General features: G+C 42.9%; 1 protein-coding gene across 1 annotated transcript; it reads right to left on the bottom strand.

Annotated features, from left to right (window-relative positions):
* Positions 1 to 197: 197 nt before the first annotated feature.
* On the bottom strand, positions 198 to 15,678 carry LRRC47 (leucine rich repeat containing 47). Its single transcript, XM_033922721.1, has 7 exons — positions 15,028 to 15,678; positions 11,497 to 11,970; positions 7,713 to 7,829; positions 5,581 to 5,696; positions 4,702 to 4,804; positions 3,577 to 3,666; positions 198 to 950 (listed from the first exon to the last, which is right to left on the bottom strand). The coding sequence occupies exons 1-7, from the start codon at positions 15,592 to 15,594 to the stop codon at positions 705 to 707; spliced, it is 1,713 nt and encodes a 570-aa protein (XP_033778612.1). The 5' UTR covers positions 15,595 to 15,678; the 3' UTR covers positions 198 to 704.
* Between the last annotated feature and the right edge of the window lie 3,362 nt (positions 15,679 to 19,040).

Here is a 19,040-nt window from a genome sequence, read left to right as displayed (position 1 = left end):
AACAGTTGAAGAACCTCTGTAGGGTGCCCTGAGGTTATGAGTTCAAACTCCACACTGCTTCCTTGTGACCCAGGGCAAGTCACTTAATCCCCCATTGCCCCAGGTGCATTAAGTAGAGTGCGAGCCCACCAGGACAAATAGGGAAAAATGCTTTACTAAACCACTAAGACTATAAGTGGTATATAAATACTAATAAATAAAATAAACCACATGACCATTTATTCTTGTTCTTGTGTTTTTTTTCTGCTTATGGCTGGGAGGAAAAAGTAGAGATTGAGTCATGATATCTACTATTGTAACCATGCCAACATGTGATATGTCCTGTATTATGCTACTTAGACTGGTAGCACTGTATAGCTTAATAAGCATTCATGGAAAATAAGGAATTTTCTTTATAGACTGGTTTTACAGTTTTCTACTGTATAATGATCAAAAGAGAACTCATAAGAACTGGTTCCCGTTACAAAGGGGCATTAATATAAATTTGTTTAAATTGATTTTAAATAATGCTCATCCTACTTTGAAACATTTTTGAACAAAGCAAAAAGAACATATATCTTTTAAAAAAATAGGTTAAACTGTTAAACAATAGAAATGACATGGTATATACTATATGATTCTGTAGTTTGGTAAACAAAAAAGTGCCAAAACCATTTTCGTAAGAGCCTGTTTTGCAAGAAGTAATTCTAACAGTTTTATTTCTGCTAACGTATGATAGTTAGATATGAAATTTCCATATTAAGGTCAGTTTTGGAAGGATATACCACTTTCAAGCATCCTTCCATGTCCACGACTCGGACCTGTTCTAAGGTTAAATGAAGACTTCCTTCCCTCTCTGCATTTTGGTGGCCTGTAGGAATCGAAAGCCCCAAAACCTCATCCGTTTCAGAGTCTGAAATGGATTCCTCTTCCTTATTCTCCAAAGTGAACTTGTTGAGCTCTGCCATTTTCTAGAGGAGAAAAGAATGCAACACAAGTTAGTTTCTCTGCTGTAGCAAAAGTATGGAAATACTTATATTCTGCAAATTACAATCAAATAGTTCTATGTGAATTTCAGAACTAAAAGAAAGAAGCCAGACAATCCTGGGGAATCCATTATTAAGGAAAAGTTGCCTCTTACCTGATAATTTTCTTTCCTTTAGTCACTGTGGATGAATCCAGAGAAGAGTGGGTTAAGATCATCCACCAGCAGGCAGAGATAGAGAACACAAAAGCTGAGCTCTGTCATATATAGGATGGTAAGCCTCCTGGTAAGCCAGCATCCCTCGTAACAAAGCAGCTGGAAAAACATGAAAATCAAGTTGGCTGAGAAATCCTTTCTCACAGCTTTGCCAGCCGATATCCAGTCCAGTTAAGTCATCCCATAGGACCACTCTGGATGGAGCAAAAGGAGAGCATAAAGAAAAAAAAAATATATGAAAGGGCGGGATTCTGGATTCATCTGCTGTGACTAAAGGAAAGAAAATTATCAGGTAAGACATAATTTTTCCTTTCTTGTCATCAGCACTAGATGAATCCAGAGATGAGTGGGATGTAGCAAAACAGTCCTTAGTAGGGCATGACAGTGAACAAATGTAGAAAGAGGGAGATACTAAACCAAGCAGTCCGCCATCCCCCATGAACTGAAAGATGGGCCAAAACAGAAATGCCATCTCTAAACAAACAACACAAGGCCTGTCCAACTAAAGGAGCTGTACCCCGGACGGAAGCATCTGCTCCACCGAAGGAATGACCAGAAACTGCACACCAGGCCTCCAAAGAGCAAGAACTGTTCCAATCAATGCAAAGAACTACACTCCCACCTCCATATTCGCAGGGTTTAGGGGCATAGCCCCTTCGTGAATAACAAAAATTTGCAAATAACTATAGGGAACTCTGAACCACCTCCGCCTCCCGGACCTCTCTACACCTTATTTTTAAAACCTGGTGGTCTAGCAGTGAAGCGAGGCAGAAGTGATCTTCCTATACTCCTGCCCCTTGCAGAGTCACAATCAAAAATGACTGATGCGAGTTCCCATCGCAGTGTCGCAAGACCGTGGAAACTGACGTCAGTCATTTTTGATTGCGGCTCTGCACGGGGAAGGAGTGCATTAAGATCACTCCTGCCCCGCTTCACCGCTAGACCACCAGGTTTTACAAGTAAGGTGTGCAGAGGTCAGGTAGGCAGGGTGGTTTAGAGACTCACAAATAATCAAATTCACAAATCCTAAACCCTACAAATATGGAGAGGGTAAATCGTTAGGACTAGCCTGCAAAAGTTCGGTATCAAACAAACCGAATCTGAGTCACCAGAGCACCCAGAGGAAACAAGGGAACGCGCTCTGTGACACAAAGGACGAGCAGTGTCCAAAGCCTAGGCAGACATTTGTGAAGATGACATGCATGACCCCATATGGATGGAACTGTACCAAGAATATGCACTTGATAGCTAAGGAAGGTGTCTTGTTTGGCAGCCAGTGAAGAATGTGCACCTGAGAGATGGGGCTGTGCTCAACAGACAGACAAGGAGTTGTGCTCGATGCCGGAAATGGGGCTGTACACAGCAGTCCAAAATAAGGTTGCACTTGATGGCCAGCGACTGAGCTGTGCTTTATGATGGAGCCGCACACGACAGCAAACAGCTGCCAAATGGAAATAATTCAGCCTCCTCCAAACTATGGTCACAAGCATTTAGAAGATGCCATAAAGTGCTCTTTTTTGTGAGGAGGGCAACAGCATGGAGGGAAGATCGGCTGGTGAAGGGACCTGGCACCAGCAGATGTACCCCTTAAAATAGGCACTGCTTAGCCTAAACACCCGCTGTTTCACTGAACTGAGAACAGAAGCAAAGTAGCCAAGAAGACCAAGAGCTTGTGAGAGATCATCCATCCACATGCTGGGAGATAGAGAATATATAACAGAGCTCAGCTTTTTTGTTCTCTATCTCCACCTGCTGGTGGATGGTCATAACCCCCTCATCTCCGGAATCATCTGCAGCTGCTGACAAGGAATTCACTAATATCATAAAACATCCACTTTCCAAATCTCTCAAACTAAAAATATTTTAACGCTTTTTAGAACACCAAATAATCTTTTAAGTCTCTTAATTTCATATGGGAGTTAATTCCAAATGGTGAATACTAAATACGAAAATCCAGCCGCAAATATCCTTTTTGAACTAAGACCTTTAGGAGCCAGAAAATGCAGTTGCAAAAAAAAAAAAAAAATCTCAAAATTATCAGAAATCCAGAAAAGCTAGTCATCTCTAGTACAACTTGGACCACTTTGGAGGTCCACAAATCAGAGAAAGTGAGTCCTTACCATAGTTGATGTGGATAAAGGATTACCAAACCAGTAAAATATAACCACACAGAAAACAAATCATACTCTCATTTAACATACTGTATAATTGAAACATTGAGCTTAAAATAACAGAGCGGCATTGTTCTAAAAAGTTGCTGTATGCTGTCACTTATTTTTGGACTGGAAAACAAGGAAAGGGACAACAGAAACAGACTAAAGACATTCACCAACCCTCGCTTTCTCTAAGAAAAATGTATTGTATGTGAATTACTGCTTTGAGAGATCCTTATTTACCAAAATGAGGGCATCCATAACATCTTTGCAAATCTGCAAGCTGGTGGAACTTGTCACTTCTAGAAACAGATCTGAAGTTGTTTTTCTTATCTGAAAAGAATGTTTCACAATTAGAAAGAAGGAACGCCACCACATTTCAGCAAGTTTTGTATAACACAAGTAATGCAGTCATATAATGCACACAAATGTCACTAGTGCAAGCAGTAAGTACGTATGTGAGCAAAAAGGTATGCCCGCACCATGGCCAGATTACATTGGAGTAGGAAGTAGTTCAGGCCACAGGTGTTTAGAACAGTACAGCAACATGGCTGACACTATAGCTGAGGAACTCAGTGAAAACAGTCCTGGGGTTAGATGGAGGGAGAACACTCAGGTCAACTTGATCAGGGATGGGAAAAAGAGTGCTGGTGTCACAGTGTGGAGAAAGGGCTTTGCTATCAGCTACAAAAATGTTCTATTGAATTTTTAGTGGATTACACAACAGAAAGGAAAAAACAATTCCATGTATAATGAAAAAGAACAAAAGAAAAAGTGGGGAAGGGACTCTGTACCAGCCTCAAGATCAATCAATTTATTAACAACATATCAACCATCAAAACTATTAGGCTTGCATTCTTTATGTATATGTTTTTTGTTACATATTTTAATGGTTGATATGTTCTTAATAAACTGATCTTGAGGCTGGAGTACATAGTCCCTTCCCCACTTTTTCTTTTGCTCTGAATTTTTAGTGTATGACAGCTAGTAAAGACATGGACATGATGATTTACATCCCTGCCCTTCCACTTCTCAGAAATCTTTCCCTTAACCATGGAAAAGCAGAAAAAGGCCTGCCAACCTCATACGAAAGGCTTCAAATATCCCACATCTGAAAGTAAACTAAAAATAAGATACAAGACCCATAAAACAGCATTTCCCATTCTAGTTTATCCACACTGTAATCTAGTCCAAAGCTGCTCAGACCTGGTCCTTGTTTTATTCCCTAGCATTTATATTCATAATCCTTCACTCTGTAAGGACACCAGAACTGTAAATCCACACAGGACCAGATCAGTCTGTCTTGAAAAATGGAGATAATGTGGCAGCCAAGCCACGTACAATGTGTGGGAGGTCCATATTTACTACCTTTGTCTTCTCACTGTTAGTGATTGGTGGAAATGAGACGACATCATTCTCGGCATCTATAAGGCATGGGTAACATTCCTTCCCATCTAGCAACTGAAGATACCTGCAGCATAACAAAAAGAGGAGTGTCTGAGGGCAGCTTAAGATAAATTTAAGTACATAAGCATTGCTGCATCGGGACAGACCAAATATCCATCAAGCCCCATAACAACGGTGACCAATTCCGGTCATCAAGCAAGAACGTCAATGTGCATAGACGGCCACAAATTGTAAATTTTAAATTCAGATAGTAGTAAATAAAACACATGTGTGTATCTCAACAAAACTTAAACTGAAAACACAGGTTTTTAGGCGCAGAAGAAAAGGCATCGATGTGTGCCGACACTTTCCGATTTTGTCTGGGCACTTGCACAAGACCAGCACTTACTGCAAAATCTTTGTGAACATGTGGCCGGCAAGTTCCTCCCCGCTTTCAGTTAAATAACATAATTTTATTCACAGTTAAATCATGTTAACTCCACATTGCATAGTTCACTGTACATCTATGTAAACAGGAATGCATAGTAGCTGCACTCTTGTATTAGCTGAGGCCCCTCTAGTCAAAATGAAAAAAAAGTATAAGCTGTGGCTTATATGTGTGAAAATACAATAGTTCCAGAGCTTAGTTACACACTCAGTGAAGACGTATTTTATGACTACTACTACTACTAATTTAGTCTAGGTGAGAGGTATTGAGGGTATGGATGAGGGTCTTGGCAGGGCACGCAGAAAGGAAGGGTCTGATTTTACCCTGGTATGTTTTTTGGCCGCATGGTGTTTCAAGGAAAATAAACCTCTGTGTGTCAGCTGAAAATGAGGGATTTCAGAGGATGCACTTACTTGTGCAGCCCGGAAATATTTGGGCGTTTTTTCTGTTTTCTCTGTTCCTCCGCCTCTACCTGCAATTGACGAACCAAGTCTTTTGCCTTGATCTCCTTTCGACCCAAAGGGGTAATCTGAAAACAAAAGCAGAAAGAAGGGTATACACTTGCACAGTACTGTATATAGAATCCCTACCTAGAGCGCTTGCCATCTGTGTTGCACAGTGAAAGGCGATTATGGGACCACATTACACATTTGCTAAAAGCCGAGTGCAGGTAAGGTCCAGTCATCAAGCATTACTAGATATTCACCTAGGGTGGCAGCCAGTAAGGTTTTCAGGATATCCACAAAGAATAATCATAAGATTTTCAGGCAGCTATCAAAGCAAAATAGTAGGTCTTGACACCTACATGCAAAGGAAGGAGAAGCCTCACGGGAATACCGGGGTCTACCAGTGCCAGACTCCGAGCCCCAGGAAGCCACACCCAAGGACTTGGTTGGGGTCGGAGACCTCCGATGCCCCGAGGACCCCCTGAGGGAAGTCCACGGGGTACGAGGCTCCGAGGCAAGCTCCCTCCCCTTCGGCGAGGGGTCCCTCGATAACCCACCCTCAGAAGAACGGAAAAGCCTCGGATTATCGAGGCGGAGCTCCGAGACGCGCAGGGTCTCCGTCGGGGTCGTCGAGGAGCGACCGCATCGTCGAGGAGAGCCCCGAAGACGTTTGGGCTTCCTCGCCCGACGCTTCGCCCGAGGCCGACCCGAGGGCGATGAGCCCCGGGAGGACCTCGACGAGGAAGAGGTGGAGGAAATCCGGCGAACCCTACGCACCTTGTCCCGAGGCCGCACACTCCGCTCAGGCTGGTCTACTACCGAGGTCGAGGGCAAGGACGGGTTCGAGGCCTGGACTACCCCGGGGGTCGAGGTCGGGGCCGAGACTTGGGCCACCGAGACGGAAGCCAGCTGCAGATGCGCGAGGGCGCCGGACAGCTCTGAGGCAATAAGCGCCCGGAGCAAGTCCTGGAACACAGGCACGGCAAACATGGACGGTAAGTCCAGGGCCGGGGGATGCTCCCTCGAGGGCGACCTCGGTTTCGAGTATTCCCGCGGGGCACCCGCCTTCGACGCTTGGGGCGGGGCCGAGGACGACCCACCCGCCCCCGTCGAAGAGCCCGAGGATGGCTTCTTGGATGACCCTGGAACAGAAGAAGGAAGTGAGGACTTACCCACCGTCGACTTCGGGGTCAAGGATGCCGGCTTCGACGAGGAAGGTTGACGTGGCGAGGTCGAGGGAGTTGAGGCCGAGGTCAAGGCCGGGGCCGAAGCCGAGGCCGACGTCGAGGCCTTCCCCGCCGCGGGGTCCACAGCAAAGAGCTCTGCCATTCGAGCGCGACGGCGGCGGAGAGCTCTCGGCTGAAAAGTAGAGCACTGAGTGCAGGAGTCAGTTGGATGCTCGGGACCCAGGCAAAGCAAGCACCACCGGTGGGGATCGGTTATGGAAAGCAACCGATCACACCGGGTGCATTTTTTAAAGCCCGTCAAGGGACGGGACATGAATCAAAAAACCGGCCGGAAACGAGCGAGGTCCCGCGGCCGCGGCTCCCGGGAGCCCCCGGAGTCGAACGAAAAAACTCTTTTTTTTTTTTTTTACAATACGCACATGCGAACGAAGAATATTAAAAAAAAAACAAGCACAGCGACCTAGAAAAAACAATCAGTCGCGGTGGCAGAAGGCCAAAATGCACGGAGCACAAAACGAACAGGGCTTCTGGCTCCACGGAAAAAACAGAACTGATGACCACGAGGTGGGGATGCGCCCTCTAGTGGGCAAGAAGGCTAGCACATGCGTGGTGCAGCATAGCAAACTTGAAACTTCAATCAAGTTTGCTTGAAAAGCTGTCCGCGCTGGGGCTCCGTAGATGACGTCACCCACATGAGAGAATATCATGTTTGCTTGACCTGGGATAAGCCGCGCATGCGCACTTCCTAGCTACAGCTCACGGAAAACGGACGCACGCATAGGAAGCGCGCATGCGCGGCTTACCGTTTTATTATATTAGATTATTTATAACTGCCTTCTGAGGCAATTACATCTCCACTGTAGTTGGCCCCTTCCTAACTGAATGCTTATCTGACATTACTCTGAAGCTCACCTTGAACTCGTTCGGAGGCCTGGCATCGTACTGCAGGGGTCCTTTGATCAAACGAAAATCATGTGTTGCTATAGTTGCTGATGTTCTCCTCTCACAAATATCTTCATGGAGCTTTGTCTAGGAGAGAGAAACTATTGCCATTAACAGTTTAAAGATTATTTTTGTTTTAATATGAACATATTAAGCCAATTTGCTCTGCACATGTTCCAGTTGATTTTAAATCACGTGATCATAGTGTTGCATTCTATCCCTTAGATGCTATTCCTCCAAGGAGTTGTACCAGACTAAGAGGCAGCTCCTCTCAACTCATGAGGATGCTGTACTAAAAATATGGGGAAAAACTAGGGGGATGACTTAAAAGTAACATAATCCTGATTAAAGGATGGGAATAATGCAAATGCTTAACAGTATATGTTACAAACTGGTTCTTTCAAGGCCAGTCTTTAGCCACGTTTCATATCATAGCACCTTCTTTATGGATTTCTCTTACCAATGTATTCAAGAAATACACAGCCAGACATGCTAGTGGTTGGGAAGTACTCTGCTAACATACCACCAATGCATTCCTGTTGATTCCCCACCCCATCAATCCAAATTTTTGTTTAAAAAAAACCCAAACTGATCAAAACTAACAGAATTAAAAGTTCTGCTGCAACAAATATAGTTCCGATGGTGGCCAAATTTACAGGAAAAAATGGTAGTATGATCCATTAGAGTGTAAGAAGGATGACTAGAGATCTGAAAGCATCTGATGACATATGCGTCGTATAGGCCATCTAGTGGACAAAACTCAGTTTTCCAATCATAATGAAAACGGAATAAAAAAAAGGAAAGCGTCAACTGTGTACTTGACCTTTATATAACATCTGATTAGGACACAAGATTAGTATTGACTTATAAATATATGCACCCTTCCAAATGAATAGCATCAGTACCTGCTGTTTCTCAAAAGCTTTCTATCAAGTCCCATTCAAGCCTGAATTTGCTGCATTTCAGAAAGTTTAAATTTAATTACAAGATTTATAAATTTTACATTTAAGTGGACCTGCCCAAATTGTTTTATAACATTCTGTACCTTACAGCAAAAATCAACAAAATAACATTAAAATCAAGCACATGAGCACAAAATAAAGTAAGGGATGCTACAGTAGAACAAAAAAGATATAGTGGCACTAGAAAAGGTTCAAAGAAGAGCGACCAAGATGGTAAAGGGGATGGAATTCTCTCGTTTGAGGAAAGACTAAAAAGGTTAGGGCATTAGATAGATTGTGAGCCCGCCGGGACAGATAGGGAAAATGCTTGAGTACCTGATTGTAAAACCGCTTAGATAACCTTGATAGGCGGTATATAAAAATCCTAATAAACTCTTCAGCTTGGAAAAGAGACGGCTGAGGAGAGATATGATTGAAGTCTACAAAATCCTGAGTGAAGCAGAACGGGTACAAGTGGATCGATTTTTTACTCCATCAAAAATGACAAAGACTAGGGAACACTCGATGAAGTTACAGGGAATTACTTTTATTTTTTCACTCAGAGAATAGTTAAGCTCTGGAACGCATTGCCAGAGGTAGTGGTAAAAGCAGATAGCGTAGCTGGTTTTAAGAAAGGTTTGGACAAGTTCCTGGAGGAAAAGTCCATAGTCTGTTATTGAGAAAGACATGGGGGAAGCCACTGCTTGTCCTTGGGTTTTGGCCAGGTACTAGTGACCTGGGTTGGCCACCGTGAGAAAGGGCTACTGGGCTTGATGGACCATTGGTCTAACCCAGTAAGGCTATTCTTATGTTCTTAACAACTATTTCTGTTTCTTTTAATTCAGAGTTCCTACTGCAGTCCAATCTCACTGGGTCAGGAGTCTGCGTCACATCTCCAGTTCCCAATCACAAGTCCAATTGAATTATAGGTTTTACTAACAAAAAAAAAAAAAAAAGTGGAGCAAATAAGATGCAGAAATTTCATAATATGTCCTGCATAGATATTCACTTAGGTCTGGATTCTCTAAACGCCAGTAGGCACAATTTGGTGCCTTTTGTTTATGCGCCGGTAGGCACTTTAATGTTGCTTGCCATTTCAAACGTATCCCAATTAACTTAGGTGTGCTGTTTACAGAATTTCGTTCTTATTGACAGAACTAACCAAAGACAGATGGGAAACATACAATGTCCAATTTCTTAAGGGGTTTCTTCTCACTGTACAACTATGTTGACCAAATGAAGTAGAGCTCCCGAAAGCTAGTCCAGAAATACACTACGGTGCTCATGTTCAAAGTCCATCTCCTTAAAACATTCAAATTCTGATTTTGGAAAGTCAGAATTTGGATGCTTTGCACAGCAATTCATCCAAATAGTAAGGTGTTGTGGTGGGACTAGATAGGAACATGGAATAGTTTTATGTTGAACTGTACCTGCTGTACACCACCTTGGGTAAATCTCTTCACAAAGGAAGTTAATAAATCCAATTAAGTTTAGAAAGATGTTGAAGACGCAACTGTTTGTGGAGGCTTTTCTCTGAAATGATGTTGGTAGGCATATTTAATAAGAATCCTGACTTGTTATTGTTGCACTCTATTTAGTGGGGATGGTTAACATGTAAATTCATTGAGCTTTTGACATTATTTTAAGAGGATAAATTACTTGCTAAAGTTGGAAGGGAAAAGATTCCGTACAAATGTAAGGAAGGTCTTCTTCACCCAGAGAGTGGTAGAAATCTGGAACGCTCTTCCAGAGGCTGTTATAGGGGAAAAAACTCTTCATGGATTCAAGAAAAGGTTGGATAAGTTCCTGCTGGAATAATTTGTATATTTACAGGAAACTGATAAATTAGGCTGATAAATCAGTTTCCTGTAAATATACAAATTAATAAACCAAAAAATGATGTACAGTCAGTTTTTTATTTAACTACTATAGAGGTGCATTAAAAAAAAAAGTCCAAGACAGAATTGGGATGTCCTGTTCATAACATTTCCCCCCCTCCCCCCCAAAAAATCCATCTTGCAGCGATGTATGTACAGGAAGGACGTCCAGATTTCCTGCTCAAAAATACTTGAAAAGGATTTTTGTTTTTTTATAATTCTTTATTCATTTTAATTTTAATATCAATTTTATATCAATTTTAATGTTCAAAGTTACAATAAGCACAGTTTAGTTTTGCAATGCTAGTATTTTCCAGTTGAATTTGGGAATTCAAGATGAAGTGCTACACTGACAGTTTTCAAACCTAATAGTATTTTACATATTGTATTAAAGTTGTTGTTATTATAATGGTTTATACAGGATATTAGTATTCTCTATATTCTATAGGGTTCTCTTAAAAAGGTGGGCTTTAGTGCACCCTTGTGCAGGTTTTTCATATGTGCCAAGGCCATTTTTATTGTAGTTATAAAAATGATCTTTTTCCATTTTTTACATTAAAGGCCTTTAGCTAAGGTTGTTATTAAAAAAAAATTAACAGATGAGAACTTATCGCCACCCATTTCATAGGCAGTAACGCTCAAGGGATATTGCAGTACCATCTGCCCCCAGACATGTCCCTTCAAGAAAAAAAATAAATATTTTTTTTCCGTGCACTAATTTGGCTGCTACCACCTGAGCATGTCCTCCGGTATGCCATTTTAAGCTACATTAAGTATATAGTAGCACTTAACACAGCTTAGTAAAAGGCCCCATTACTAGTTCTTTTCTGTATTTCCAATTTTTATATATCCACTGAAGACAGCATGAGAAAAATTGCTAAATATTAAACACCAAATATTTCAAGGAAAGGACTGATGTAAATCCCTCTGAATTACCTGAGCCATCAGAAACCTCTTCAGTGCATTTCCTGGTTTTAAATTCATCCCTCTCACCACAGTACACGCAATGTAGGGTCGAACTTCTTTTATGTTTGGAGTCACTTTAACAGTCAAAGGTGCAGGATTTTCAGAAATGTGCAAAATTCTTAGCAACATTTTATTGGCCTCTTCCACTCCATCCTCTTCTCCATCTCCACTGTCTTTCTTCTGTTTCTTCTCTCTCTTTTTCTTTCTTTCTTTTTCTTTGATGTGATCTTTTTCCAAATTTTCCAGTTTACCCTTTCCTTTGCCACCTCCTCGGCCACCAACCCTCAGGTATTCCAGTACTGATTTGGTCTGGCAGCCATTCATCATTTTTTCCAGACGCTTGTCTTTTAGCTTGTTTCCTGTAAAGTTGATTTCTTTTAGTTTGGGGCAGTCAGCCAGTTCTGCAGGAATTTCACTGAGTCTGTTATTAGACATATCCAAGCTCTGAAAAACAAAGTGGTAATGCTACAACTCATCAATATTCCAACCATGCTGAATGGGTAAAATTTAATCTCAAGGTTTCTTTTTTTTTAAAAAAAAAGCTTACTAGTTTAAAAGAAAGGCCTAGTCTCTTCCCATTTAAAGATATAAAAATTCTAAACTAAGATGGGAAAATTTCCAGAAGTGATTAGAATTTATAACACAACAGAAGACAAGAGATAAAGACCAACTGACTGATCAAGATTGCCCAGTTATTCAAGTCTACAATGCTAAGAACAGATCATAGTTATTAGCTCCAGAAAAGACATAACTCCTTATCAAAATCTGTTTTGATTTTCTATTCTGGATGAATAAACATATAGGGCCAGATTCTTGAAAAGGCATTGATTATATGTCAATCATGCAATGGCACTGTTTTAAGAATCATGGCCACGGCGCCAGAAATGTAAGTCCGGGTTTTAAATGCCTACATTTCCGGCACCTATCTTTGACGTGAATTGCGAGTACTGAGTTGCTTAAGGTGACTTCCAGCATTAATCATGCCTTCAGTGACCTTAGGCGCCTCGGTCAGAAGAACAGCGCCGTTGCTGAAGGCACCTTCATTTTTTTTTAAAAATGAGAAAATAATTGGTTTTAAATGACGCAGTCAACTACAATGCCGATTAAAATCAATTAAGTCAGGCGGTGGTTTGGCACCTACCGCCGCTTCAGGAATCCAGGCAATAATGTCTATCCCACTATGTGTTATCACTAGACTTTACAATAATCTCAAACAGTTATCAAAACTACCATTCTCTCATAGGTCCACTTAGGCACCACTAAGCTACTGGCCCCAATGCTATTGATTTCTTAACAGCTGCACCCACTGGTACCAGCCTAGCTATCTAAATGCTTATGATAATAAGTCATACTTCCTTTACTTTCCCATTGTTTTCACCTTATCACCTTGTGGCGATTACCTGGCTAACAACAACCTTCTGGCACGGAGCTGATTAGGTTTTTGGGAACTGTAGCCTACTGAGTATTGGCTACCTATTAAATTTTTTCATAATCATTAAGTCATACTTTATCCACCCTTGGTTTTTCCTCATCACTTTGCTAAATAGTACCCAATCTCCTTTTGAGTGCTTTTGAGCCTTCTCCTACAGATATAACTGGTCAATCGGGTTTTCAGGATGTTGTTAATGAACACACATTACTCCTGGTGGAATTTTGTGCAAAACCCCCCCATAAAAATTATGCCCCCCCCCAAATCCAAATTCTGCAAAGTTATTTGACATTTACGCAATATTTTGGCTAATTATTATCCAGAATTTCTGTTCAATTCAGTGTTTTCATTAAATTATACTAAACAAAGAGTCTTCAACTTTTTCTTGCATAGTGACTTTCTTCTAGAAGAAAGTATCAAAATGAACAGTGAAAAACTTCTCTCTTCATCTGTGGAGTTGGAGTCAGCATTTATACAACTGAAGGCCAGGCTTCATTGTGAACCAAATCCCTCCCTCCCACCCTGATACCTATTATGGTCAGCATTCTACAAAACAGGTCAAATATCAACAATTTGGGGGAATTTCCAACCAAAGACTGGAAGAAATGCACTTTAGACAACTTTTTGAACCCTCTTAGACAGTCATGTTCAACATGACGCCAAGAACCATTCAAATGGCACAAAATGTTCAAGCTATCAAACAACTGGTTCTATGGAAATAATTTACTGCCCCCAAGATTAAAAATATTTTAAAGTGCTAATCAGTTTAAAATTAGGTTTCTCTATGCCAAAAATGATTGATATTTGACCAGTTTTGTAGAAGTTATGCTGACCATAAGCAGGGGTCTGGGTTTAGGTTTAAAGTATAGAATTTCAACACAATCATTTTAAATTATAGTGGAGAAAATAAAAAAGCCTTCAAGTTTTTCTCATTTAGTGATTTCCTTCTAGCAGAAAGTATCAAATTGTACAGGAAAACTTTTTTCTGTATCATCCCTGTCCCTCGCCCCTCATTTCTCTCCCCCTGAGCCAGTATTTATCACCCCATCCAGCATCTCTCTCAGCCCAGCCCTGTCCCCTTGAGTCAGCATCTCCTATCCTCTCTCCACACTATCCTTCCTGAGCCAACATCTTTCTCACCCCTGTCCCCCTAAGCCAGCATTTCACACTCTCTTCTCCCCAATCCAGCATCTTTCTCCCTTTCTCCCCCCCCCAAGCCAACATTTCTTATTTTCCTACCACCCCAGCCAGGATTTCTGGCACAGTTTCCCCTAAAATCTATGCATGCAAGAAATGTTCTCCCTCCCCCCTCTTTTCCCTTTCATTCTCTCTGTCCCAAATACGGTAACATCTACTCCAATGGAGGCCCTGATCTTTCACTTGTCCCTCTCCTCAGTGATGCCGATGTTCCACTGGGCAGCCTGCCGCCAGCTTCTCTATACCATAGGTCCTGCCTATGAAGAATGAGAAAGCGGCATCTTCAAGGTAGGAATGCGGTAAAGGGATGTTGCCAGCAGCGATTCAGGCCGCAGACGGAGAGGAGGTTGTGCCGATGCCAAATTCTGTGCAGAAAAGAGGCAATTCTGTGAAAATTCTGCATTGCGAAGAATTCCACCAAGTGTAACACAAGAAAGATAGGCCTGCAGGAAAGTACTGACAAGCACTGATCTAATCAAGTTTCAAGTTTATAACAAAAAAATTTTTAAACCGTTTAATTAAATTTGTAAGCGGTGTACAATATAAAATTTACATAAAACCATTAAAAATCAGTGATACTAGATAAAACCAAAACATCTTAATAAAACACATAAGACAAACGGACTTACTTCAAACAATTGGGAAAAAAAGGGAAGAACTTCAATCGTAAAAGAGAAAGCGAAACAAAAAAGGAAAATACAATAGGTTAGGGTAAAAAGCGATAAAATTGGTTTGTTTGTTTGTTAATCCAGAGAATCTATCAAGATGTAGGCAGTCTTAGGCAAACCACGTTAAACTCTATCCGGGACACAAAACCCCAAAATCACAACCACCCGAATGGCTTCTAGCAAAGCCACTCGCCCATGTCCCCATACCTTGAGGGCCGGCAGGAGACCAACGTCCGCGTCGAGCTCCTCGATGGCATTGTCCGAGGCGGCGAGGGTGCTGAGCAGGGCGAGCTCGGGCCCGAAAAATCCGCGGGGGAAGGCGGAGAGCTCGTTGCCGGAGACGTTGAAGAGCGCCAGCTTGGCGCAGCGGCGCAGCTCGAGAGGCAAGCTCTGCAGCCGGTTTCCGCTGAGGTTCAGCGTGGTCAGTTCCCTCAGCTGGCCCAGCTCGACCGGCAGCTCGAGCAGCTGGTTGCCCGACAGGTCGAGCAGACGCAGGGCGCCCAGGCCGCCGAGGCCCGCGGGCAGCTGCTGCAGGCCGTTCCGGCGGAGCACCAGGCTGTGCAGCTGCTGCAGAAGCGGCAGCTGGGCCGGCAAGGCGCGCAGGCTGGGGCAGCGCGACACCTCCAGGTAATTGAGCAGCGAGAGCGAGAAGAGAGCCGGCGGCAGCGCCCCGTCCGCCTGCTCCAGCCGCTGCTCCACCGCCGGCCCCTGCAGCACCAGCTCCCGCCGTTTCTCGCGGTTGGCTCGCTCAATCTCGGGCCAGTCAGCCTCCATCGCGCTTGGCCGCGGCTCCTAGGCGCCACTTCCGCTCCTTGGATGGCGCGGCTCTGACGTCACTTCCACACTCGGAGAGCGCTGTGGCTCACGTTGTTTACGTCACTTGCGTCTTGACCTGTAAGGTTAGTTAGTTCTCCATGGACAGATGACGTGGTGACGTCAGGGTAGACAGCGCCGACCCGGAACTAGGGCTAGCTTAGAAAAGTTTTGTTTTCTGCCACTGTATACCGTATATAAACCACATAGGACCCTGCTGCCCCTCTCAGTTACCTGAAAAGCGAGCGACAACTAGAGAGGGCGAGGGTGTGGCTAGATCAGCTGTCCTATAATGTGAGTTATAGGTAAACAACTCACATTTCTCCCTGGACAGAGATCTTCTCAAGTGGTGACTCTCAAGCTTAATAGTTGTAATGCAACATTAAAAATAAAAATTGAGATAGAAATTGTTACCAAGAGGAGGCAGGATGACACTCTAGTCTAGAAGATGGAGTGTAGCACCACTGTCCCAAACTTGGAATCTTGATACCATGTGTGGGTGTGGCACAGTGGTTAAAACTACAGCCTCAGCACCCTGGGGTTATGGCAGGGGTAGGGAACTCTGGTCCTCGAGAGCCATATTCTAGTCGGGTTTTCAGGATTTCCACAATGAATAGGCATGAGATCTATTTTCATGCACTGCTTTCAATGCATATTCATTGGGGAAATCCTGAAAACCCAACTGGAATACAGCTCTCGACCAGAGTTCCCTACCCCTGGGTTATGGGTTCAAACCCATGCTGTTCCTTGTGACCCTGGGCAACTTAATCCACCACCCCCCCCATTGCCCCAGGTACATTAGATAGATTATGAGTTCACTGAGACAGACAGGGAAAGATGCTTGAGTACCTGAATAAATTAATGCAAACCGTTCTGAGCTCCCTTGGGAGAACGTTATAGAAAATTGAATAAATAAACGTGTGCAGAGAACAGTTAGCTGCTCTATGTCCAGGAGTGAAGCTCTGTGAAGATGAGCCATTGTTGCAGCCTTAGCTCTGAGACTGTAGACTGTTATAGAAGATGTAGGAGTGAATCTAAGTTATTCAAACATAGTAGATGACAGCAGATAAAGACCCAAATGGTCCATCCAGTCTGCCCAACTTGATTCAATTTAAATTTTTTGTTCTTAGCTATTTCTGGGCAAGAATCCAAAGCTCTACCCGCTACTGTGCTTGGGTTCGTACTGCCAAAATGTCCGTTAAGCTGAAATCCATAAGGACAAGGTTCTTTTGGAAACAAGTTTCCTAGAAGTTGAGGTCTTATACGAAACAACTGGGACAGTCTGTGTGAAAAAGAAGTACATTATAGATAAATTTCAAGAGTTCTTTTGCAGTCAAGAGCATAGAGTGTTCGTTCTTGGTCATTAGAATGAGGAGGTAGATAAAAAATTGGTAACTTAATAGGTTAAGATGAGTACATAGGATGTTAGTTGCCAAAATTTGAGTATAGGGATAGCAGCAGTCTGTAGAGATTCAAAGGGCACTAACAGAGCATTAAGCACTAACTTGTGAACCCAGGATGGTGTTGGAGGAAGGAGAGGTGGATGAACTCAGAGAAGTCCCTTCAAAAACTTATTTACAATAGGATGCTTCATGAGTGAAGAGCCATCTGTGGGGTTATTTAAAACAGATAAATGAGTGCAAATTGAAGAATAGGTGAGTCCTGCATTCTTCAGATGTACTAGGTAATCAAGCAATGTAGATAGTGAATGTTTTTTTCAGATGAAAAATAGAATTGCTAAACTAAAAGATGTTGAGAACCAATATATGAAAAGTGATGAGGAAAAAGCAAATGTGCTAAACAAATACTTCTGTTCTGTATTCCTGGAAGAAAATCCTGGAGGACCGAGATTGGTAAGGTAATGTGAGAAAATGGAGTAGATTCTGCACCATTCATGGAGAGTGTTTATGAGCAACTTGAAAAACTGAAGGTGGACGAACGATGGGACCGGACAGGATCCATCCCAGGATACTGAGAGAGGTTCTGGCGGGTCCTATTAAAGACTTGTTCAACAAATCTCTGGAGACGTGAGAGGTTCCTGGGGATTGGAGGAGAGCGGATGTGGTCCCTATTCACAAAAGTGGTCATAGGGATGAAGCGGGAAGCTACAGGCCAGTGAACCTCACTTCAGTTGTTGGAAAAAAATAATAGAAGTGTTGCTGAAAGATAGGATAGTGTACTTCCTTGAATCTAATGGGTTACAGGATCCGAGGCAACATAGCTTTACAGAGCGATTTGTGTCGGTTAGAAAAATGGGCGGAGAAATGGCAGATGAAGTTCAACGTGGAGAAATGCAAGGTAATGCATTTAGGCAGTAAAAATAAGGAATACGAGTACAGAATGTCAGGTGCAACTCTGGGAAAAAGTGAACTAGAAAGGGATCTAGGTGTACTGATAGATAGGACCCTGAAGCCGTCAGCACAATGCGCGGCAGCGGCAAATAAGGCAAATAGAATGTTGGGCATGATAAAGAAAGGAATCTCAAGTAGATCGGAGAAAGTTATAATGCCGCTTTATAGGGCAATGGTCAGACCCCACTTGGAATACTGCATCCAACATTGGTCTCCCTACCTAAAGAAAGATATAAAACTGCTGGAGAGGGTGCAGAGACGAGCAACTAAACTAGTGAAGGGTATGGAGAAACTGGAATATGAAGATCGACTTAAAACACTGGGATTGTTCTCCCTTGAGAAAAGGAGACTGCGTGGGGATATGATCGAGACCTTCAAAATACTGAAAGGAATCGACAAAATAGAGCAGAGAAGATTATTTACATTGTCCAATTTGACACGGACAAGAGGACATGGAATGAAGCTAAGGGGGGACAAGTTCAGGACTAATATCAGGAAGTTCTGCTTCACACAGAGAGTGGTTGACATCTGGAATACTCTCCCAGGGGAGATTATTGTGGAATCGACAGTCCTAGGCTTCAAAAGCAAACTAGATGCATATCTCCTTGAGAGAGGCATATAAAGATATGGTTGGCTATAAAATAAGCCAGGTGTATACCTGGCAGGGCCTCCGCGTGTGCGGATCGCCGGACTTGATGGACCGAAGGTCTGATCCGGAGATGGCGCTTCTTATGTTCTTAAAAGGTAAATCGTGCCAAATGAACCTGATTGAATGTTTTGATTGGGTGACCGGAGAGCTGGATCAACGACATATGAGAGATGTAATTGACTTAGATTTCAGCAAAGCCTTTGATACAGTTCCTCATAGGAGGCTCTTGAAGGGCTGAAGTTAGGACCCAAAGTGGTGAACTGGCTGTCAGACAGACGCCAGAGGGTGGTGGTTAATGGAAGTTGCTCAGAGGAAGGAAAGATGAGTAGTGGAGTCCCTCAGGGTTCGGTGCTGGGGCCGATCCTGTTCAATATGTTTGTGAGTGACATTGCTGAAGGGTTAGAAGG

Source organism: Geotrypetes seraphini, chromosome 15 (assembly GCF_902459505.1).
Source record: "Geotrypetes seraphini chromosome 15, aGeoSer1.1, whole genome shotgun sequence".
Taxonomy (NCBI): domain Eukaryota; kingdom Metazoa; phylum Chordata; class Amphibia; order Gymnophiona; family Dermophiidae; genus Geotrypetes; species Geotrypetes seraphini.
The sequence above is the reverse complement of the archived record's forward strand: the minus strand, read 5'-3'. Positions and strand labels throughout refer to the sequence as shown.